A 24869-nucleotide genomic window follows, 5' to 3' on the forward strand; every position below is an offset into this window, starting at 1 on the left:
CGTTCATGCAGTGAGAAAGGAGTTTGTTAACTCTATACTGCTCATAGTTGTGGATGTCCACTTTGTTCTTGTCCAGTGCACTAGTGTGCTTATTCTCCAGTTATCCATAATATGCCTTTCTCTCCGTACTGCTATGAGTACCCTCAGGCAAACTTTGTCCCCTGTCTCACCCAACTGCTTGATCATATCTGCTGTGACCTCAGCTGAGCCTGCTGCTTTCCCTGACTTCATTTTCCTTAGTGCTGTCCTTACTTCTAAGGTGGGCTCCTCCTCTTCTTTCATTATAGGTTGTGTCTGGGGCAGTACAGCTTCTATGGGGTTTTCGTCATTCAGAAGCTGCTGAAAGTACTCCTTCCATCTGCGTTTGATTTCCTGTGAACAAGTAGGTTGTTGCTGCATTCCTTATGAAGGATGCCTGATGATTATCGTCTTTATCTTTCTCCCTTTCCCTTGCAACCTGATAGCATTCTTGTCACTTTCTCGAAGCTGGTAGAGTCCTCTGATGTCTCATTCTTTGCTATTGCAATTCCTCTCTTAAGCCTCTTTGTTAGCCAACCAGTATTCTTTCCTAGCCGTGTCTGTCTTTTCTATCTTCCACTGTTTTCTGCACTCCTTTCTTTTGACGACTTCCAGAACTTCTGCAGTTCACCACCAGCTTTCCTTATGTACCTTATCTCAATACATGGCTTGGCCACATAACTGTTCTGTAGTCTTCACACATGCTGTTTTGAGGCACTGCCATAATTCTTCAACTATACCTATTTCCTCTTCTTCATGAGGTGCTAGAACCCACTAGAATTCCTTGAACTTGTGTACTTTCTGTCCAGTCAACTTCCAGGTCTTTAGCCTAATCTTTGTTGACCTTAGAGCCTTCTCTGAACACTATTTGCAGCTGATTGTAGCAACCAGTGGTTTATGCTGTGGGCCACCATTTTCATTGAAGATTACTTTTCAATCGCTCTCAATGCCCTTTACTTATTAGGAGTAAGTCTAGCTGAGTTCCATGTTGGCCACTCTTGTATGTGATCTTGTGACTGCCTCCCTTGCTGAACTATGTATTGGCCATCACCAAGCCATTTACCAGACATAAGTCTAGAATGACCTCTCCTTCTTTATTCCCTCTGGACCAAGGCAGTCCTCATACCCTGTTCTAACTGTCCCGATATATGCCTTCATGTCAACTATTATTAACATCAGTTCATATTGTCCTGCTTTTCTAGCAGGTCCTGCAGCTGCTGTCTGAATGCAATCTTTTCTTTGATATCACACCCCTGCTATGGGGCATAGGCTGATATTGTAAATATAAATAAACTATCTACATAAATTAAAATGAGAAATGTAAAGCCTAAAAACTTTGAGCAGTGTAGCGTAGAGTAGTGCATTGAATCCAAAACTAAATGATGTCAGTTCTTTTTCTAGATGTTTAAGTGTTTAAGTTTAGTCCTATACCTGAAGGTGACTCTGTGTCATCTAAGCAATGTCTGCCGCAGTGTAGCAGCTGGGTGATGATCAGTAGTGTATAGATCCAAAAACAACCCATGGTGGGTGACGTAAGAGATGGGGTATTCCAATAGGAACAATTATGACAGCTTGAAAATAAATGGGTGGGTGTATAAAGCTATAAAAGAAAACATGTTTGCCACACCTCAACTCTTTCTCTCTTTTGCTATGTATGGGTAAAAAACAAAAGTTTTAGACTTACTTAATAGTACCTAAATTGTGTCTTTACAAATTATCTTTATATGCACCCCTTTTATGTATGTCCAGTTTTAATATAAACGGGTTGACAAATACTAGGGGATAATTCACACCCCACTGAACTACCACCAGTACAGACAGGTAGCAATCCCTGACACGATAATGTAGTACCAGTAACACTGTACACATCCATGTGTCTAATGTGAGGATAGAACTCACAGGCATGCATGTTGATATTTCCATCATTTAAAACAAATAAAGAACTATATCTATTGGCACCATTAAGTCTTTCGGGAAATGTCTTTGTATAGATTCCAACAAATATTGCAGTAATATATTTGGCATTTGTAATTCCTCTGGAACTGAGCTTACTTTAAGTAGCTGAAATTAATCTTTAAAACAAAATAATAAAGGTATAGTGTAAGGCAGTAATTTTCAATAGGTAAGGACATCCTTCGTTAGGAGTCCTGGACATTTTTGTGGTGGCTTTAATTACATGTACTTAAAAGTTTAATTACTCAGTATTGTGTTTACATGGAGTCAGTCTGAATGGAAATGGTTGAGGGGTCAATGAATAAATATATTTTTACTTGAAAATAATTACAAATGAACAGTGAAGTAAGCATGTATTACAGCACACATACTTTTTTATGGGGAGGCTAAAAGGTGCTTTTCTAATATCAAGGGGAGACTCCAAGAGTGTTGTGCAGTTTGAATGAGGCTCGTTCTGACAGAATATTAATACCTGTGGTCTAAGATGTACTGTTATAAAGAGAGAACTTTTAAATATAGTTATGTTTTTATGAAACATATGGTGGTCATAAAATATGTGGCAGAGAAATTATATGTTTAAAAAATATAAAACTTGTTAAAAGGCTTGCTTTGTTATCTGCATGTTACATGCATTTAATGATGAACAGTTATACTAAAATGGAAGACAACTGGTTTCACAACTGCTGATAACAAACTGGCAGGAAATGTTAATGGAAGTTGTTGACTCTGGCTGGAAGTAATGCAGTGTGTTTGTATTTGTTTTGTTTTGTTTGTATATATGATTTTTATTTCATTGTCTGGTGACCATCAAGCCTCCACCTATTGTTTTTTGACCTGTTTGTTTCATTGCTGCTGAAAAGTCCCAAGTATGAAGCCAAGAGCCTTCAAGATGAGTTGCTATACAGGCAGTCTTTGAGGTGATTTGCAGAAGTGTAGAAAGGCTGGCGCAAAGTAGACAGCCACCCTGAGCAGAAGGGGCATGACGGAGCAAAGCAGCTCCCGCATTCTTCTTTCTGTACCGGCATTTGTAGTCAGTTCATTACATCAGCACTTATGTGGTAAACTGGAGCAAGCTGATTCCTACAAATGTAGCAATTGCCTTGCTAGAATTAAAAAAAAAGAACAAAAGTTTTTTTTGCTTTTCCAATTAAGAGCTGAGGAGCCAGGGAGAGGGTAGGGATCTGGCTTGGAGTGGCAGACTATGGAAGCAGATCTTTTGTTTTGCTTTTCAAATGAAGAGCTGAGAAGTTGAGGCACCAGTTCAGAGACCAGCTCTACATGATAAATGAGACAGCTATAGCTCTGGTGACCTGTGCCCTTGCTGCCATCCTAGCAATGATTGGTGTTTCTGTTGTAAACCATAACCCCACCCCTGCTGGCTGACGCATAAGCATCTCCATTACCTCAAGGCTTCCTTCTGCATGCATTTGCACAACACAGCTGTTAATGAGGGCTGCCATCACCAACTTGGCAATACCAAACTCATGTCCCCAGTCCTGGCAGACCTTCACCTGCCCCATGATGGGCGTGACACATTAGCCAGCCTCTCCCATTTCTTCCGACACCACAATTTATACTTCAGCTCAGACTTTGTCTCTCTGTGCTGCACAACATGTGGCTACAGCTTCATCAGTACTTCATCCTAGGTAACCAGATATGCAGAAGGAAAACAGTTATCTAAATAAAATGTAATTTACTGTAACAAGAAAATACTTGGACACAATATAGCTAATGCTGCTGTAACAGTCTAAGTTACTTAAGGATAAAAGTACTTATTAGAAAATCACATTAGAGGCATATTTCCCTTTCTTGAGCATCCACTATTTAACAGTTTATTATGTTTAAATCTGAATATACTTAGCTTCAAATCAAACCCATTAAAATATAGATTATACAAATAAAATAAATAGTGATAACAAAAAAAGTGTTCATTTGTTCTACCTATCACTCCTAATTAATTTATCTAATTAAAACCTGCCAGTGGCTCTGTTCACTTCTCTAGCATCATCCTAGTGTCACCGCTAGGTGCCTAACATTGCATGTTCATATTTCTATCAATACTTACAAAACCATGCTACATATAAACTATTCAAAGATTTTCTCTTAAAAATTACATGATGGTCAACTCATTTGTATTGATTCTTGACCATCGTCTAGTATTCCTAAAGAGATGTTAAATGCTGTTCCAATACTATTTATGTATATTGTCAGAAGTTTTATATTTCTGCAATATTTCAACAATAAAATGACTTAAGTAGAACTGCTTGGTCTCATATGAAAGCTCATGCTGGATGAACAGAATGTCATTGTATGTACAACTTGGGTGGTTACACAGGTATTGCAAGTTATTTATAAAACACACACAAACTAGTATTTATTGCGACTTACAAAATCCATTATAAGAGTTTTAAGCTGATGAATGTGAGGTTTGTAAAGAGTAATTTGTACTGGACAGTTTGTTTTAACACTTCTAGAGATATGAGCATTTGCTTCAACTGTGAGGGCATAACATAATTATGTCAAAACCCTCAGGATACAACCAACTTCCAGAGATGCATGAGAAGGAATATATATATATATATATATATATATATATATATATATATATATATATATATATATATATATATATATATATATAGCACTTGAGAAAATACAGTTCTATCAAACTGTGAACCAAATATATGTTCCTGTGAAAGCTGGAATTCTTTTAGGTGAATAAGCTTTTGAAAAAAGGAAATATTAATCTCTTTGTGTTAATTAAAATCAGTCAAAACCACATCTATCCCCTATGTTGGGATTTGTGCACCTTAAATTCTTACTACATTTATTTACATCAGCATAATTTATATTAAGTTCAGAAAGATGTTCCCATCTGAGCAAAACTATTTTTTTTTTAAGTTTTCTTACAGCATTTGTACTGAATGTTCATTTGTGCAAGCCATCTACAAAGATTATCTAACACCCTATTGCTTTCTATTTAAAAATATATAATTATTTTCAGAATACAGATGCTTTAATATTAATTCAATATAGTAAATATACATTTATGAAACTGCATGCATTAAATACTCATATAATTTAGAGTTTATTTTGCCGTTACTGTTACATTTTGTCAGTAGCAGTTATTTATAGAATTGTCTATTACTATGCAGAATAGATTTTATAGTTTAATTAGCTGCCATTTCCAGTAGTTTGATTTTTGGGACAACTGTGTTCCAATGTATCTTGAATTATGGATTTCCGCTAATTTCAGTAGGGTCTTACGTCAAGTGTCACAGACTTCAAACACTGCTAAGCAAAATCTGTTGATTTTTGGTTATCTTATCTCAGAATGCCAGTGTGCATTGTTTTATACAGCAAATATGTTAAATATTATTCTTATAAGAAATCATCTTTTTCAGAATTATTATAGAAAGTTCTTCATCTCAGCTGCTGTCCCCTTCTTGCCCTTGCCTTGAAAGCAAGCCTTACACCAGGGAGTATCAAACTCAAATTACCTCAATGGCTGTATCTGCCTGTCAACCAATAACTAACTAAATAAATAAACTCAATTTAAAAAAAAATCAGAGAAGAAGCTTTTAGTCATTATTACGTGTTTTACATTATGCCTGACATATTGTGACTGACCACCAGTTATTTGTTTTAATAATTTTAATTTATTAACTGTACTTGCAAACTACAAAACTTTTGTCTTAAGAAAATGCCATCAAGTAGTACTACACAACAAAATTTGGCATTAGAGGCCAGAAAATGCATTCGCCACATTTCCTTAGTATGTTAACTGTAAAAAACAGTACCTAACAATTATTGTTGACTTGTAGTCCCATCATAACAGTTCTTCAACCACAGTTCAGACATAACTTGCTTTGTTTCTTAGGATGTGTTGCTTGCCTAAGTCACCCTACTTTTATGTTCTGTACTGCTGGTTTACCCTTCCTTAGTAATAATTATAAACCCACCATTATAATAAAACCGCATACTACTGGGTATTTATTGCAGTAAAATGCGTTTGACTTGGCAGCAAGTATTCTTCTAAATTAAGGTTAAAAAAATACAGTGCTGTAAACTCCAAAGATTATTGCAATAAAACACTGCAGCATGTCAGAAGAATGCATTTATATAATAAGAAAGCAAACCTACACAGCACTAGCTACACACAAACTAAAAAAGAGGTACCTGCCAAATTTTCAATCACAAAAAACAGAATTTCTTGTTTTAACATCTGTAAAACACATCAGTCCTTTCTTAATCATGTTGGCCACTTCGTTGTCAGCGTACCTCTTGGTGCAAGAAATCTGGACAAAGACAAAAATAATGGTGGGAGAAAGGCCCAAAATCATAGACAGGTTTTAAATGTTGCTCTTATGAGCATAGAACATGACTAGAATAGCAGGATTTGCCTTGGTGTGCATTTTCTAAAGGATATGAAATCTTAAACCCAATTTTCTGTCATTTAGTAGCTTCAATCCTCCATACTTTGCCAGAAAATTACAAATTTTAGAGGAACAGCCCAAAAACATGAGACAAAAATTTTGGACTTCCTGTAAAAATCTGGACAGTTAAGACAGTTAAGTATTTTGCATCAACAAGCTTGTTACTATTAGACTTCATATCCTAAGGTGTGGATTCCAAATGTGCATCACTGAGCTGTGACATTAGCATAAATCTGTTAATTTTCAAAAAAGATAGGAACTATTCACAAATAAACACGCTTCCAAACACTGATATTTTCACAGCATTCAGTAAGCTTGGGAATCTTTCTCATGGAAGAAGCTTGTATAATTCTTGGATTACATAACCATGTATTTCTTCTTCAGAAGAAGAGCACATTGAAGCTCCACTCTCTCCATTAACACATACTTTACAACAGCACCAGTGTCCACAGCAAATGTCAAGTGGAGGCCTAGGGAGAAAAACTACAAGAAATAGTAAATGTACAATATAACAAAGATTAGCTAAGCTGTGAAGCAAAGAACAGTGTCAAATACATAATGAAAATACAATAAAACAGAATTAAGAAAACATCATAAACAGAAATCAGTGTAGAAAGAGATCTAATGTAAGTTATAAAAAGACATTTGTGTATATTGCAGAAGTGGCAACATTACTAAACAGGAAAGGAGATGAATAATATGGGAGCATACATAATACACTTTACATCTATATAAGTTTATTTATCAGCTAACAGGAGAGCAATAATACATACATTTCTTATATGAGTGCAATAAACTCACTTCAGTAAAACATAAAAATGCCAATTGAGAAAAATAGTTTAGTGAGAGAGAAGAGACAATCTTGAGTATTTGGGTGTTTAGTTTCCTGGAAATTCAGAACAATTGCAGATTCTACTGTGAGTTAGGTGCAGTTATAAGAATGGTTTTAAATGCAAGGATGTTGTTTGTCTGATAGTGAAGGGAATACTGCTTACTGAATGAAAGCAGACCCCATTAGAGTTGTTGGCCTGTTGGTGTCTGTTGAGTTCTAGTTAGTGCTGATCCTTTGACTGAAGGTTCCTTTTGGTGTTGTACTAAGTTGCCAACCTTCAGTTGTTTACCTGACAAAGTCAGCTTCACTTTGAATGCCTTAACACTGTCATGCATGTATCTGTTTTGTATCCTACAACTTCAAGTGTAGGTGGTGAATAAGATCTGTGAAAAACAAGTGTTTGTTCCACAAATGATATGTCATCTCATCTAATATACATGGTATGACTGTATATTTTATTTATACTTTGTTGACCAGGTTGGTCCCATAAGGACAGTACTCAGTTTTCAGGAAACCCAAGGAGGTATTTATACTTTGTTTGTCTTTCGGCTTTTCCCGGTTAGGGGTTGCCACAGCAGAACTCCGGTCCACTAATGATTGGCAGTAGATGTTTCATGAATGCCGAGGTGCCAGCTCGACATTCAACCTTCAAAGAAGGCATGCCCATTTATGCATGTCTTTCAAATGCCCACCCAACCGCAGGCAGGACATGCAGACTCCCCGCACTCCAGCCGAAAATAGAACGGGAGAACCTCTTGCTGTGAGGCAACAGTGCTACCGCTGCACCACAGTGGATGTCCTGGTCAAATTAGACCTAGTAGTATAAATACCAAGGAGGTATTTATACTACTAGGTCTAATTTGACCAGGACAGTGGGGAACTTCCTTTACTGTTTTCCATAGATGCCATGGGATCTTTTACATCTGCATCAGCTACCACCAACTCAAGCAGATGGGTCTTTGGGTTAACATCTCATCTGAAGGACAGCAAACATAGGAGTGCAGCATTCCCATAATACTGCCCTGCAATCTCTGCAATTTGAAAATTAACCCAGTGATATGGGAATACAACCCATAGCCTTTTGATCTCCTCACACTAGACAGAGGTCCTCTATCAATGCAGTTGTGTTGCCCATCATGTAAGCCACCTATTGAGCCACTGATACTGACTAGTTGCCTAATGATACTGACTAATAATGACTGTAACATAAAACAAAATAAAGGTCTCCAATAAGATGTTCTAAAACAGCAAGGTGGCAAGTAAAAGCATTATTTACAAGCTGAGGGCAACTCCATGGTTTTCATTTTCATGAACACCTAGATCCCCTGCCTAAGGGAGTAAAAAACAGTTCAGAACATTCCAGCGGCTAAGCAGCCTGAAGTATGATGCAGAAGTTCCCCAGGTTCACCAGCTTGATTTGCTAGAAAAGAAATTAACTGTTAGAGAGTCATTATTTATCTAGATAAAATTTGAACATTTTTAACAACCACATCCTCCACTTTCTTTACTTATATACTTTTACTGTACATGGCTTCCTGGTGCAAAATGTAGTTTACATTGGTGAATGCTCCTTGCATAGTGATGCTTTTCAATTTTGTTTTGAGTAACCCATTGACATCAGCACTTCAGAACACATGGATGGAGCATCATCAGGCTGTTTTTAGCCAGGCAGACAATTTTGCCCCATAACATGCCACCTTTCTCTACCAGTGGTTGATGGATATTGTACCCTATTATAATGCCTTTCCATAGTACCAAATATAGCAATTCTGCAGTTATATTCAACTGAAAATTGACTCCTCTGCTGAATACTGCACATCGTGCAGTATCTGATGCAGTTTGGTACACCACAAACTTTGACATGTTTTAGTCATTTCTTTATCTGCTAATTGGGTTCTCAGGAGGCAACTGTATTAGCAGACAAGCTTATCCACTCAAAAACGTTGTTCTTATGACATAACATTTCACTTGACTTCAAAAGGAATTCCATTACTCAATGCCTTTCTGTAAATTGTTTAATGCTTTTGTTTTCATTTGAATAATCAACCAACTAGCTGTCATTGTATATTTTGGGTTTATTCTCATAATACAGAAAAAAATCTTTTGTTTTGTAAATTTGGCTTTAAGGGGCAAAATGTATTATTCTCTATTTTTTCCACTTAATCCTCCACACTTGTAATGATACATAGTGTCATTGTGCCTCAGTACATTGTGATGCATAGTGTCATTGTGCCTTTGTACATTGTGATGCACAGTGTCATTGTGGCTCTGTACAGTGTGATGCATAGTGTCATTGAGCCGCGGTGCACTGGGATGCATAGTGTCATTGTACCTCTGTATATTGTGATACATAGTGTCATTGTGCCCCAGTACAGTGTGATGCATAGTGTCATTGTGCCTTGGTACATTGTGATGCATAGTGTCATTGTGCCAATGTACATTGTATCCTGCTGGTAGTGCAATGATCAGCTGACAAATGAGACACTGTTTTTCCTTTCATCTCTAAGAAAAAATATAAATTCTCCCATTTCTCATTTAACACTGCACTTTCCTCCTTGGTTAGTCTGTTTTAGGAGGATATTGTTTACACTAACAAATGATGCAAGCAGTCAGGAAAACTACAAATATACATTGATAGAAAACAGAAATGTTGATAACAGTTATCAGAATCCAGGTAACCAATACCTGCTTGACAAACTGTACTAGAATCTCAAAGAAAACAAAACACACACAACAATTCTAAGTGCTGCAGCTCCAGGGTTGAAGCTCTGATTGTGACTTGTATAAATCAAGTTTGACTGGCACTTTGGAAACTGGAAGAGCCAGGTTGTGGATGATTAGAGTGAGTGGCCACATCCAGCTTGCCCATCTTTAGGGGGAGAGTGGTGACTCTAGCTTACTACTTAAGTGAGGCTAGAGAAAACATTGAGCATTATTTTCACTGACTGTGGCCCTGCCAAGCCCTCACTGCCCCTGTTTAAGTAGACAGGCTGGAGAAGTGAGCATAATGAGGCACACGTCCCACAGAAACAGCATTCAGTGAAGCTTGAAAGAGGGGTGCAGGGAGGCTGGAGCAACAAGGGGAGGGTAGACCACTCTGAGGATCCTGAAAGCCCTCTACTGTCACAATGGGGGAGCAAATGAGTTGATTATGCATCATTGGTGAGTGCCAACAGGATGTAGAAGTCTCATCTCACCAGGGATACCTGGTCCCCTAACACTGATGGAATGAATGGGCCCATATTGGTAAAAGAAGTGAAGCGATCAACCACGTGTGATGAAGGAGTTAAAAAAAAGCAATTGTAAGAACAAACCCCTCAGGCAACCCACATCTCACATGATCTAAAAGAGACATAACAGTGGCTTTTACTCTTCTGAGCTATCACTTGTCTAGGTGATGCATAAAAGCTACATAACTGTGCATCTGCCAGCAAAATAAAACTGTTAGGCAAGCAGTTCTGTCTGATAGCAATGTATTTCCTCTTGCTATTTAGTGCCACAGTAATAAGCGTTTGGTTGCCCAGTGACTGCAGGATAGTAAGATTACTTTGAAAGGACATTACCGAATGACTAGTTCTGACAAGTACCCTGAAACAGTGACACAAATATACATATACAAGCTTTCCAAGAAGGAACAGTTTTAAACAACAGCAACAAAAAAGATGTGAAATCTTTTAAGTATGAATGGCATGAAACCTTCATACTAGGAAACTGTGACAACAGATAACATATCCACTGTGTGGAAGGCTGTGGGTTCTATTCCCACAGCAGATAGATGGATTGCTGACACAAAAGTGCAGCATTAGAGGGCACTGAGTTTCTGACTGTATCATCCTTCAGACGAGATGTCAAACCAAAGCCCCAGCTGTTTGAGTTTGTAGTAGCACAGGTGGATTCTATGGTGCTTACCAATGTTGTCCTTCCAATGAGATGTAAAACTGAGGCCACATCTGCTTGAGTTGGTGGCAGCTCAGGGGGATGTAAAGGATCCCATGGCACCTATCAAAAAGAAAAGGAGAAGTTCCATGATGCCCTGGCTAAATTTCCCCTAATATTATTTATACCACTTTTGGTGTGCCCTTGGTAGCCTAGTGGGACTAACCTCATCAACAACGGATAAATAACTGTACATCTGGCAGCAAAAGGCAAACAGCTGAACCTGATATAATACACATTTCCTATAACTTTTTAGTAACACAATTACTACCTTTCAGGTTCACAATGAATGTAGTACAGACAAATCATTTTAAAGGAAGTTTTCAGCTATCCTATCCCATTCTGACAAGTGTTAAGATACAGTGAGACACAAAACTAATAAATGCATATGTATACAAATGTTCTAAGAAGTGACAAGAAGTAGAAACCCCTTAAACTCTCCCCCAACTAAGTGGAATATCTACTGAACAAACTAGTACATGAATAATGGACTCCAGCTTCTCATTTCTTTACTTTTTTTATTTTAATGACAAAAAAAAAGAGTCAAGAGTAGAAGTTAATTTGCCTACCATTGCTCCAATGAAATAAAACTTTTGGCCTTCTTAATTATAGTGAAGTGTTATGTTATACACTGAAAAAAAGCATACAGCCTAAGTGCACGGAACATAGCTGCAGCTCATGTATTTTCATACTACAGACAATATATCACTGAGCACCACCAAAAGAACCATTTTTTTTTTTACTTACACACAACAAGTACACCAGCAAAACAGTGCATTAACCAACAGTAATCTTAATTGTATAAAAAATCTTTCATTGTACTCTACATAAAAAAAATGTAATTAATTAGAAAACAATAAGAACAAATGCATTCAATGACAAAATACTGAAAACCAGATGCTTTTAATGATACAATCCAGTAATGTTGAAACATTCCACCAGTTTAGCACTTTGGTTCCTCAAGAGGCTGGGGTGGTGCAGCGGTTAGCACTGTCACCTGACAGAAGGTGGTGTAGCGGTTAGCGTTGTCACCTGACAGAAAAAGATTATCCCGTTTGATTCTCAGCTGGAGCACCTTCTCTGTGGAATTTGCATGTCCTCCCCACTGTGGAATGAAGTTTAAAGACATGCAGGTAGGTATATGCATGTGCCTTCTTTGCAGGTTGGGCATCAGGCTGGCAACTCAGCACCATAAAAATCCACTGCCAATCATTAGCGGACTGGAGTTCCATTGTGGCGACCCCTAACTGGGAAAAGCTGAAAGGCTTTATAGCACTCTTGTTCCTAGAATAGGAACTCTGTGGAATAAGAACTTCTTCGGAACTGACATCTTTTTGTTTTCTAAATGTAATTAATTAGAACTCCACAGATGTAAGCAAACATGATATCCCTCCTGTGTCCGGAAGAGGGAGTGGTGATACCTTTCAAACCACAGAAACTACAAATTACATTATCAAGTATGCCCGCTAGAAAAAGCAGCAATGTAGAGGGCCATATACAATCTGCAGACACTATTAGCCCCAAAAGATAATCATTTGTCAATGTTATTTCACAATTAAACTGGGATTTGTATGTAATTAAAGGTAGTACTAGGAAAAAGCTTTATGAGGCACATGCATCCTGCAGGCCATTATTTTGAGAACCCTGGACCAGACACTTAAAGTCAACGATTATCATTTCCTTCATCATTGTTCTTTAGGATGCTTTAAAGAATGTCTTACTGAAGATCAATGTTGTACAACTCAATTCACCTTGCACCCCCATATTGTGGACAATCCCTAACACTCCCACAACTTATATTTACCAACTCTACAATCACATAAATGTGAAAGAGAGAACTCTTCCAAAACAAATGAACCATTGTTGGCATACAAATAGGCAATGATTTCTATGGCAAACAGTCATTAGCATTTTGATCCTTCGCGTCTTGTGACTCAGGCAATTGACAGTCAGGAAATATGAACTCAGCAACCTCTAGATAGAAACTTTAAATTCATAGGTTTTCTGAATTGAAATGGACTATAAATGAATGTTGTCACCAGGGCAAACATTGAAATAAGCCTGTTTATGTAGCCACATTTGCTCTCTATTCAGCTGCTACTAAAGAAAACAAGTAGCTGTATTTTAAGTCGTTTTTTTTGTGAATGACTTTTAATGTACCACCCAATGAAGGTAAAATAAATAATGAAATCGTATAGGGCCTGATGAAAGTTAAAAGATTAATTGTTGTTCAATACTTGAACATCATGTTAATAAATTTTAAAAAATATTCTGCGAGTAGAGAAGGAAATCATACTATAACATATACGCAAATCTGTCAGTAGCCATACTATATCACTGAAAACTTGTGAATAGCACACAAGGAATATGTTTCATAATATAGTGATTTAATGATGACCTGACAAGTGGACAGATGGTAAGAAGCAGAAAATCTATTTGACTTCACACTTTCCTAAAATAGATTATTATTGCGGTGGTGGTGCTGCGGTAGCGTTGTCGCCTCACAGTAAGCCGCTGTCCTGTTCGATTCTCAGCTAGAGTGTCTTCTGCGTAGAGACATGCATGAATGGGCGTACCTTTGTTGAAGGTTGTGCATCACAGCTGGTAACTCGGCACGTAAAAATCAACTACCAATCATTAGCGGACCGGAGTTCCACTGTGGCGACCCCTAACCGGGAAAAGCCGAAAGACACAACAACAACTTTCCTAAAATAGATTATGGCACAATGCTGATGACAAGAACTCTGCTTGTTAAAAATGTTTCTCTAAAATTAAATTATATGTCGTAACAGCAGTATACTGAACCGTACACAACATGTTGTTTCTAATTCCTGTAGAAAAGAAAAGTGCTGTATGAGAATGTCCTGCCTCATGAAAATGCACATAGAAGTAATGAACATTATTAGGTGTTAACAACTTCTGTTTTGATTTCTAAAATAATCTACCTTTTTTTCTAGCTCATGCAATGAGGAAGTTACCAAAAGCTTCGTCAACAGCAACAATCTCGTCAGAGGAACTTGACGAGAAGGAAGAAAATGGTGAGTTGTAATGTGTAGTATCCTTTTAAGGTGGGTTTACAAGGCACTATGGTGAGTTGTAATGTGTAGCGTCCTTTTAAGGTGGGTTACAAGGCACTATGGTGAGTTGTAATGTGTAGCGTCCTTTTAAGGTGGGTTTACAAGGCACTATGGTGAGTTGTCATGTGTAGCATCCTTTTAAGGTGGGTTTACAAGGCACTATGGTGAGTTGTAATATGTAGTGTCCTTTTAAGGTGGGTTTACAAGGCACTATGGTGAGTTGTAATGTGTAGCGTCCTTTTAAGGTGGGTTTACAAGGCACTATGGTGAGTTGTAATGTGTAGTGTCCTTTTAAGGTGGGTTTACAAGGCACTATGGTGAGTTGAAATGTGTAGCGTCCTTTTAAGGTGGGTTTACAAGGCACTATGGTGAGTTGTAATGTGTAGCGTCCTTTTAAGGTGGGTTTACAAGGCACTATGGTGAGTTGTAATGTGTAGCGTCCTTTTAAGGTGGGTTTACAAGGCACTATGGTGAGTTGTAATGTCCTTTTAAGGTGGGTTTACAAGGCACTATGGTGAGTTGTAATGTGTAGCGTCCTTTTAAGGTGGGTTTACAAGGCACTATGGTGAGTTGTAACATGTAGCGTCCTTTTAAGGTGGGTTTACAAGGCACTATGGTGAGTTGTAACATGTAGCGTCCTTTTAAGGTGGGTTTACAAGGCACTATGGTGAGTTGTAATGTGTAGCGTCCTTTTAAGGTGGGTTTACAAGGCACTATGGTGAGTTGTAATGTGTAGCGTCCTTTTAAGGTGGGTTTACAAGGCACTATAGTGAGTTGTAATGTGTAGCGTCCTTTTAAGGTGGGTTTACAAGGCACTATGGTGAGTTGTAATGTGTAGCGTCCTTTTAAGGTGGGTTTACAAGGCACTATGGTGAGTTGTAATGTGTAGCGTCCTTTTAAGGTGGGTTTACAAGGCACTATGGTGAGTTGTAACATGTAGCATCCTTTTAAGGTGGGTTTACAAGGCACTATGGGGAGTTGTAATGTGTAGCATCCTTTTAAGGTGGGTTTACAAGGCACTATGGTGAGTTGTAATGTGTAGCGTCTTTTTAAGGTGGGTTTACAAGGCACTATGGTGAGTTGTAATGTGTAGCGTCCTTTTAACGTGGGTTTACAAGGCACTATGGTGAGTTGTAATGTGTAGCATCCTTTTAAGGTGGGTTTACAAGGCACTATGGTGAGTTGTAATGTGTAGCGTCCTCTTAAGGTGGGTTTACAAGGCACTATGGTGAGTTGTAATGTGTAGTGTCCTTTTAAAGTGGGTTTACAAGGCACCATGGTGAGTTGTAATGTGTAGCATCCTTTTAAGGTGGGTTTACAAGGCACCATGGTGAGTTGTAATGTGTAGCGTCCTTTTAAGGTGGGTTTACAAGGCACCATGGTGAGTTGTAATGTGTAGAGTCCTTTTAAGGTGGGTTTACAAGGCACTATGGTGAGTTGTAATGTGTAGCATCCTTTTAAGGTGGGTTTACAAGGCACCATGGTGAGTTGTAATGTGTAGAGTCCTTTTAAGGTGGGTTTACAAGGCACTATGGTGAGTTGTAATGTGTAGCATCCTTTTAAGCTGGGTTTACAATGCACTATGGTGAGTTGTAATGTGTAGCGTCCTTTTAAGGTGGGATTACAAGGCACCATGGTGAGTTGTAATGTGTAGCGTCCTTTTAAGGTGGGTTTACAAGGCACTATGGCGAGTTGTAATGTGTAGCGTCCTTTTAAGGTGGGTTTACAAGGCACTATGGTGAGTTGTAATGTGTAGCGTCCTTTTAAGGTGGGTTTACAAGGCACTATGGCGAGTTGTAATGTGTAGCGTTCTTTTAAGGTGGGTTTACAAGGCACTATGGCGAGTTGTAATGTGTAGCGTCCTTTTAAGGTGGGTTTACAAGGCACTATGGTGAGTTGTAATGTGTAGCGTCCTTTTAAGGTGGGTTTACAATGCACTATGGTGAGTTGTAATGTGTAGCGTCCTTTTAAGGTGGGTTTACAAGGCACTATGGTGAGTTGTAATGTGTAGCGTCCTTTTAAGGTGGGTTTACAAGGCACTATGGTGAGTTGTAATGTGTAGCGTCCTTTTAAGGTGGGTTTACAAGGCACTATGGTGAGTTGTAATGTGTAGCGTCCTTTTAAGGTGGGTTTACAAGGCACTATGGTGAGTTGTTAAGGTGGGTTTACAAGGCACTATGGTGAGTTGTAATGTGTAGCGCCCTTTTAAGGTGGGTTTACAAGGCACTATGGTGAGTTGTAATGTGTAGCGCCCTTTTAAGGTGGGTTTGCAAGGCACTATGGTGAGTTGTAATGTGTAGCGCCCTTTTAAGGTGGGTTTACAAGGCACTATGGTGAGTTGTAATGTGTAGCGCCCTTTTAAGGTGGGTTTACAAGGCACTATGGTGAGTTGTAATGTGTAGCGCCCTTTTAAGGTGGGTTTACAAGGCACTATGGTGATTTGTAATGTGTAGCACCCTTTTAAGGTGGGTTTACAAGGCACTATGGTGAGTTGTAATGTGTGCGCCCTTTTAAGGTGGGTTTACAAGGCACTATGGTGAGTTGTAATGTGTAGCGCCCTTTTAAGGTGGGTTTACAAGACACTATGGTGAGTTGTAATGTGTAGCGCCCTTTTAAGGTGGGTTTACAAGGCACTATGGTGAGTTGTAATGTGTAGCGCCCTTTTAAGGTGGGTTTACAAGGCACTATGGTGAGTTGTAATGTGTAGCGTCTTTTTAAGGTGGGTTTACAAGGCACTATGGTGAGTTGTAATGTGTAGCGTCCTTTTAAGGTGGGTTTACAAGGCACTATGGTGAGTTGTAATGTGTAGCGTCCTTTTAAGGTGGGTTTACAAGGCACTATGTTGAGTTGTAATGTGTAGCCTCCTTTTAAGGTGGGTTTACAAGGCACTACGGTGAGTTGTAATGTGTAGCGTCCTTTTAAGGTGGGTTTACAAGGCAGTACGGTGAGTTGTAATGTGTAGCATCCTTTTAAGGTGGGTTTGCAAGGCACTATGGTGAGTTGTAATGTGTAGCATCCTTTTAAGGTGGGTTTACAAGGCACTATGGTGAGTTGTAATGTGAAGGTGGGTTTACAAGGCACTATGGTGAGTTGTAATGTGTAGTGTCTTTTTAAGGTGGGTTTACAAGGCACTATGGTGAGTTGTGATGTGTAGCATCCTTTTAAGGTGGGTTTACAAGGCACTATGGTGAGTTGTAATTTGTAGCATCCTTTTAAGGTGGGTTTACAAGGCACTATGGTGAGTTGTAATCTGTAGCGTCCTTTTAAGGTGGGTTTACAAGGCACTATGGTAGTTGTAATGTGTAGCGTCCTTTTAAGGTGGGTTTACAAGGCACTATGGTGAGTTGTAATGTGTAGCGTCCTTTTAAGGTGGGTTTACAAGGCACTATGGTGAGTTGTAATGTGTAGCATCCTTTTAAGGTGGGTTTACAAGGCACTACGGTGAGTTGTAATGTGTAGCGTCCTTTTAAGGTGGGTTTACAAGGCACTATGGTGAGTTGTAATGTGTAGCGTCCTTTTAAGGTGGGTTTACAAGGCACTATGGTGAGTTGTAATGTGTAGTGTCCTTTTAAGGTGGGTTTACAAGGCACTATGGTGAGTTGTAATGTGTAGCGTCCTTTTAAGGTGGGTTTGCAAGGCACTATGGTGAGTTGTAATGTGTAGCGTCCTTTTAAGGTGGGTTTGCAAGGCACTATGGTGAGTTGTAATGTGTAGCGTCCTTTTAACGTGGGTTTGCAAGGTACTATGGTGAGTTGTAATGTGTAGCGTCCTTTTAAGGTGGGTTTGCAAGGCACTATGGTGAGTTGTAATGTGTAGCGTCCTTTTAAGTTGGGTTTGCAAGGCACTATGGTGAGTTGTAATGTGTAGCGTCCTTTTAAGTGGGTTTGCAAGGCACTATGGTGAGTTGTAATGTGTAGCGTCCTTTTAAGGTGGGTTTGCAAGGCACTGTGGTGAGTTGTAATGTGTAGCGTCCTTTTAAGGTGGGTTTGCAAGGCACTATGGTGAGTTGTAATATGTAGCGTCCTTTTAAGGTGGGTTTGCAAGGCACTATGGTGAGTTGTAATTTGTAGCATCCTTTTAAGGTGGGTTTACAAGACACTGGAATGGTCTTATTTACACAGTAAGCAAAGAATTCTTACATTTTAACAATGACTACAAGACCACTTTGCAAAACTAATATGTGATCTTAGTATTTAACTGCATAAGAGCAAAGGCTGAAGCAGAAACATAAAACAACATTGAGTGGATATGGTTTCTTATTTTGAGTGAATCGTGCTAGTTGAAAGCTTTTTTCTTTATATAAATAAACCAGAATGGCTTCAGTGGTGAAAAATTGATTCACTAGGTGCATAATATAATACAATGCGCTTTATTAACACACACAGATAAAAAAATAAATAAATGAATAATACTATTCCAAATAGACCAAATCCAAGCGCTTTCGTCTCCTGTGTAGGAGACTTTTTCAAGAACAAAGCATGCCCAACAACTGAAAACATTTATACCATCCTTAATTAAATTTCAAACCAAAACATCCAATCATTTTCTGCCTCTACTAATTAATCCATTAGTGTAAGTTGTAATTATTAAAGGAGTAACACAATAAAAATGCAATAAAATATGCAGTTCTACCACAACCAAACAATACAAATTTTAAAACATGTATGTGTGTATACTGTTTATGCAATACAGTCAGTTATCATGAAATAAATTAAAAAATATATAACTGATATACTTGTATTAGGTTTTACAAGTGCATACACATACGTGCATATTTATGTAACCTATTCACAAAAATTCATGAATTAATGAATAAATAAGTATCTGTGTAAGTAAAAGTTTAAAAATGTGTGAGTATATATCACTTATATACACCCATGAAATTCATTATAGGAGACCAGAAATGCACATAATCAATATATATATATTTATATATATTCATTACCCACAATATATATATATATATATATATATATATATATATATATATATATATATATATATATATATATATATATATATATATGTTGGTATCATAAAAAAATTTAAAAACATAATAAATAAATGAGTATAAATGTATTTATAATAAGTTAATAAATAAATACATGAACATATTATATTAAACACTTAAAACATTGTTGAATAACCACCTATGTTAAAATACAATGTATAACAAATTCACCTATCTAAGTCCTTTAATTTCAAAAAACAAGTGATTGAAATGGAATCATTCAGGCTTGGCCATTCAGTAGCATTCGTCCTTAATTGCCATAAAGCTTCATTCATTTCCAAATATAAAGGTCATGGTCCACCCAATGGATTCACATCCATATGTTCTATAACAGTAAATTTAAAACCATGGGTTTTTCATGGGTGTATATAAGTTATATATCCTCACACATTTTTAAACTTTTACTTACACATATACTTATTTATTCATTCATTCATTCATGAATTTTTGTCAATAGGTTACATAAGCATGCGCGTATTTGTATGCACTTGTAAAACCTAATACAAGTATATTAGTTATATATTTTTTAATTTATTTCATGATAACTGACTGTATTGCATAAACAGTATACACACATACATGTTTTAATAATTGTATTGTTTGGTCATGGTAGAACTGCATATTTTATTGCATTTTTATTGTGTTACTCCTTTAATAATTACAACTTACACTAATGGATTAATTAGTAGAGGCAGAAAATGATTGGATGTTTTGGTTTGAAATTTAATTAAGGATGCTATAAATGTTTTCAGTTGTTGGGCATGCTCTGTTTTTGCAAAAGTCTCCTACACAGGAGATGAAAGAGCTTGGATTTGGTCTATTTGGAATAGTATTATTCATTTATTTATTTATGTTTCTCTGTGTGTGTTAATAAAGTGTATTGTATTATATTATACGCCTAGTGGATTGTTTTTTCACCACTGAAGCCATTCTGGTTTATTTGTTTTTTCGGCTTTTTTTAGTTTGTACAGCTTTTTTTTATATTTCTCAACCAAACCATTTCCACCTTTATGTCCAAATGAGATTTATTGTGCACTGACATGTATCGTGAGCTATGTGGTTTTCTTTAATTAAAACAGTAGTAGTAGCAGTATTAGCAGTAACACTAATAACTTTGTGATGAACTTTGATTTAGTACTGTCATTTACAAAGAAATGCTACATCACTGCGCTATCCTCATGTAAAGGTTTACTGTTGACAAGGTTTATTACTAGAATAAGAATATCGCAAGTGTATTACAAGTACTTCACTTAAACATAAACAAGTTTAGTAATTAGCCTGTCAGAGTCTGAACAATATTAAAAGGAAACCCAAGTTCAGATAAAGGGTCAAACCAATCAAAAACCAAGAACCATAAACAAAGAAAATGCTGACCAAATGTCTTCAAATAAAAGTGAGCACTTTCATTTCACTTTTATTAAAAAACTCTTCTAATAAAAGTGAGATGAAAGTGTTCAATTTCACTGGAAGGCATTTGGTCAACATTCTTTTCATTAAAAGTCCAAACAGTATGGCAAACAGACACAGTGTAGCACACAGTCACTGATACTGTGAGTTGCAAAACTATTTGCAAGATATGATTATGGAACTTACTCATAAATGTTTCAGGGCTCATGTAAAAATAAGAATGAAAGATTGTCAGCATATCACTCACATATAAAATTTAATTAAAGCAGCACAGAGGTGTATGTTTAAGAAAGAACACACACACACATATATATATATATATATATATATATATATATATATATATATATATATAGTGTGTATGTGTGTGTGTGTGTGTGTGTGTGTGTGTGTGTGTGTGTGTGGTCAATACAAGCAGACATAGGACATTGTGCATTATGAAATAGTTGTAATAATATGATGCAAACAAACTGCAGCTCATAATGCAGTAGTGGGTACAGTGTATGAGTGACTGCAAAGCTTACAGCCCAAATACTGTATTGTAAGTAACATTAAACAGTGCCTCTGTTAGCAGGAGCTGCAAGGGAAATAATATATGTTCCCTAGCATCTTGTGAGCAAGACACTAAGATGAGACAGTAAGGTAGGAGTCTGATAAGCACCTCTCCTGGGTAAATCCCTATGCCTCTGTCTGATCAGACAATTGTATTCTCGGGTCTTAAACTTTCCACATCTGATTTTTAATAGATATAATTTACAAAACTCTACTCTCAAAAGAACTTCATACACAGAATGAGTCAGGCTATGAATTAGCACAGCTTACATCAGGCCACAGCTCTTTCACTTTTCAGTAATCCATAATAGCAGGCATATGAGATGACAACTGCATGTCCCCTGACATCCGTCCATCCATCCATCCATCCTCAACCCCTTTTCCAATTTTGCATATGGGGTCGGGGTGTCACTTCAACATATATGGGTACTATTATAAATTATCATGAAATGGCAGATTATACTACAGAAACAGAAGAACATGAAATTTCCCCCAAATGTGATCACATTCTTAGTTATTTAAAGAGTAGGTAGTGGGTAAAATCACATTTCTACATACATAGGAGTGACATGAGGGATAACATTGCCCCCTTTATTTATTTTATTTTTCACAAATTCTTGTTATACTACTGTTACAGAAAGCTGTTCCTAATGTAATATAAAAATCACCAAATGTGCAAACACAAACACACACATATTATAAAATGTGTTAAAGTTCACCTTGTTCAGCACTTATTTGTAACAAAATTAAATACAGTGCCATTTCTGTGAAAGCTAGTTTGTGCAAAGGCTGACTGAGTAACTGCTGATTTGGTCGATGAGTGGCCTTTTGGTAAGGCTAGGCGTGTGTGTGTGTGTGTGTGTGTGTGTGTGTGTGTGTGTGTGTGTGTGTGTGTGTGTGTGTGTGTGTGTGTGTGTGTCAGTGTGTTAGGAATACATATAGTGTATGTGTGAGTATGCATATGTGCAAGAGTTAGAGTAAGGTTCAGATAAGCAGAGAGGTGTGTGTGTGTGTGTGTGTGTGTGTGTGTGTGTGTGTGTGTGTGTGTGTGCGTGCGTGCGTGTGTGTGTGTGTGTGTGTGTGTGTGTGTGTGTGTGTGTGTGTGTGAGTGCGAGTGTGTTAGGAGTACAATATGAATAAGATAAGGGGATAGATATAGTATATGAGCAAGTATGCATATGTGCTATAGTTCAGATAAGCAGATAGATTTAGTGTATGCGTGATATGTGCATGTGTGTGTGTGTGTGTGTGTGTGTGTGTGTGTGTGTGTGTGTGTGTGTGTGTGGGGGGGGGTTGTGTGTGTGTGGGTTTGTGTGTGAGTTGCTAGGTGACATAATCAGAAGTGCACTACCAACTTTTATTTCCATACTTGCATTTCTAAGTATTGGTACAGAAATTGAAAATTTATATTGAGCTGCTCTCTGCTTACTTCTGCTTGCTTGCTTGCTTACTGTGGGATTTGAAGTCTTCTTAAGACACACAGTCTTGATGTGCTGTTTACTGCTGAATCAGAGACGCATCATGACTCCATCCGTCAAGCCTTTCAAATTGCACACTGATAAAGAAATATATTTTGCAGCTATAAGCACAGTTACAGATAACTTATTTTATAACAAACCACACGTAGTCTGTCAGATTTGTAGCATATATTTACAAAGTTTTCCTTCATTACAGATATGAATGATGACTTCTACAAAATACCTCTCTCTGTCCTTCTCTCACATAACTGAATTACTACAATAGCTAAATACAGAGCTAGTCACGCACACAAGAGGTTGTTATTTCCTCAGTATATTTTTCTGGCCTTCTATGGGAAGTCACATAATGTCTGTTTTTAGACTTTTCTATTGTCCTTTTGTGATGTAAGCACTTTTGCTGATGTGAGGATGCCATTCTGAAAGGAAACATCTGTATAAGCTGTTCCTACTGGAAAAAACATCACGTATTGCTGAATTTATAAAAAAAAGGATGTCTGTTAATAGATATTTGTTCTGCAAACATGAGAAAATCATATAATTCTTGCTTTCCAATATTGCTTTGTTAGGCTTTTCTTTTTGATGCTGTGAAGAGAAGCCTGTCTGTTATACATATAGTATGAATGCACATTTTACATTGCTAAACTCTATACATATATTCAAGCAAACTTTTTATTCTATGCTTTATCTTTCAGCATATTTATATTCATAATATCTAACAATTCCCTCTGTTTTTAAACATACTCAAAACATTCTATATAAAAACACATTATTTTTATATAAAACCTTTAGTCTTTTTTGATACAAGTCAAAATGCAATTTTACATAGTTAATACAATGAAAACATGTATTACTACCAAACCTGAATGTATTTAACAACTTTTTCTTTTGCAGACCGTTCTGTGAAAATATTTTATCAGTTATGAGCTGTGTCTGTTTTAATTTTACTTGATTAATTTATTCTTTTGCAATCACAGAATTTAGTTTATGACTTAGAATTGTTTCATTAACTCTTTGCAACTGTTGAATTAACTATGAGACAATAACTATGTGCTACTGCAAGCATTTATACACTACTGAAAACACACAATTTCAATGTCATTTTAACCATAACATTGTGGTCATGTCTTTGAACTGCCCATTAACATCTTGGTAAAGTACTGAACTGGGCTTAGATAATAAATATTTGAAAGCAATTATTTTACTGGGGTAAACCAGTGATATTACAACTTGACAAATTACTTTTGAACTTATTATAATGTATCCTGATCAGTATGTATTTACATAGACTGTTTGCTGTTCATGCATTTCAATCTAGTAGGTACCCTGGACCCATTGTTTTCTTTAAATATGTTTTTTTCACACATATTCATTACTAGACATTAATTTCATTTGTACTGAATTCTTCTGCATTTGTACATACAATGACTATAATAACATTAATATTAAGCAAAATCTTGGAAAATGTTTGTCTCTTTAGAAATATCTAGTGGAACTGGCACCAAATGCATATGTCATGTTATTTTAAACTACATACTCAGCAATTAGAAACATTGATGCTTTTTTATACCAACATTGTTTTGCCAAAAACATATTAAAAATAGTGACCATTCTTGCTCAATTTTTTTACATATCTTTACTCTCTTTTGTATAGCTGTAATCTGTTTTAAGCCATCTCTTGTTTTTTAAACCATCTCTTGTATAGCTTTACAATTTAACAGGTTGTAAATACAATTTAATACTAAACAAATACAATAATAACCATTATGATAGCTATTAACAACTTGTAAAATATCTTATCCTGTCAGGTTTAATCCAGTTTACCAGTATTTCTAATATACTAATACCTGTTCTTTCCTCTCCCTAAAAGAGTATTGTCAAGAAGGAATGAGATATTTTTTCCTCTAGCTTTATTTTAGACCCTTATTATTTATTTTTATGTAGCTTTATTTCAGACCCTTGTTGTTTATTTTTTCTGTAGCTTTATTTCAGACCCTTGTTGTTTATTTTCTCTGTAACTTTATTTCAGACCCTTGTTCAGTACTGCTTATACAGTCAGTGTAAAACTGAGAAAGTGCCCCTCCCCCTGTAGTACTTCAGCACTGTTTACCTGCCCTATGCTGTGAGAATAGAAGGTATGTCAGCCCAAAACTTTGGTTATACATTTATTTT

At 36.9% G+C, this 24869-nt stretch overlaps 1 protein-coding gene across 4 annotated transcripts in view; it reads left to right on the forward strand.

Moving 5' to 3' along the window:
- Positions 1 to 24869, forward strand: part of LOC122812148 (GEM interacting protein) — a 1774188-nt gene that overhangs the window by 1563403 nt on the left and 185916 nt on the right. For all 4 annotated transcript variants that reach the window (XM_044084459.1, XM_044084456.1, XM_044084457.1 and 1 more), the window contains one exon: positions 14133 to 14213. In XM_044084459.1, the coding sequence (XP_043940394.1) occupies positions 14133 to 14213 (81 nt within the window). The remainder of the gene's footprint in view (positions 1 to 14132; positions 14214 to 24869) is intronic.

The sequence above is a fragment of the Protopterus annectens genome, chromosome 9.part0 (assembly GCF_019279795.1).
Source record: "Protopterus annectens isolate FY-2018-M chromosome 9.part0, PAN1.0, whole genome shotgun sequence".
In the NCBI taxonomy this organism is placed as follows: Eukaryota; Metazoa; Chordata; order Ceratodontiformes; family Protopteridae; genus Protopterus; species Protopterus annectens.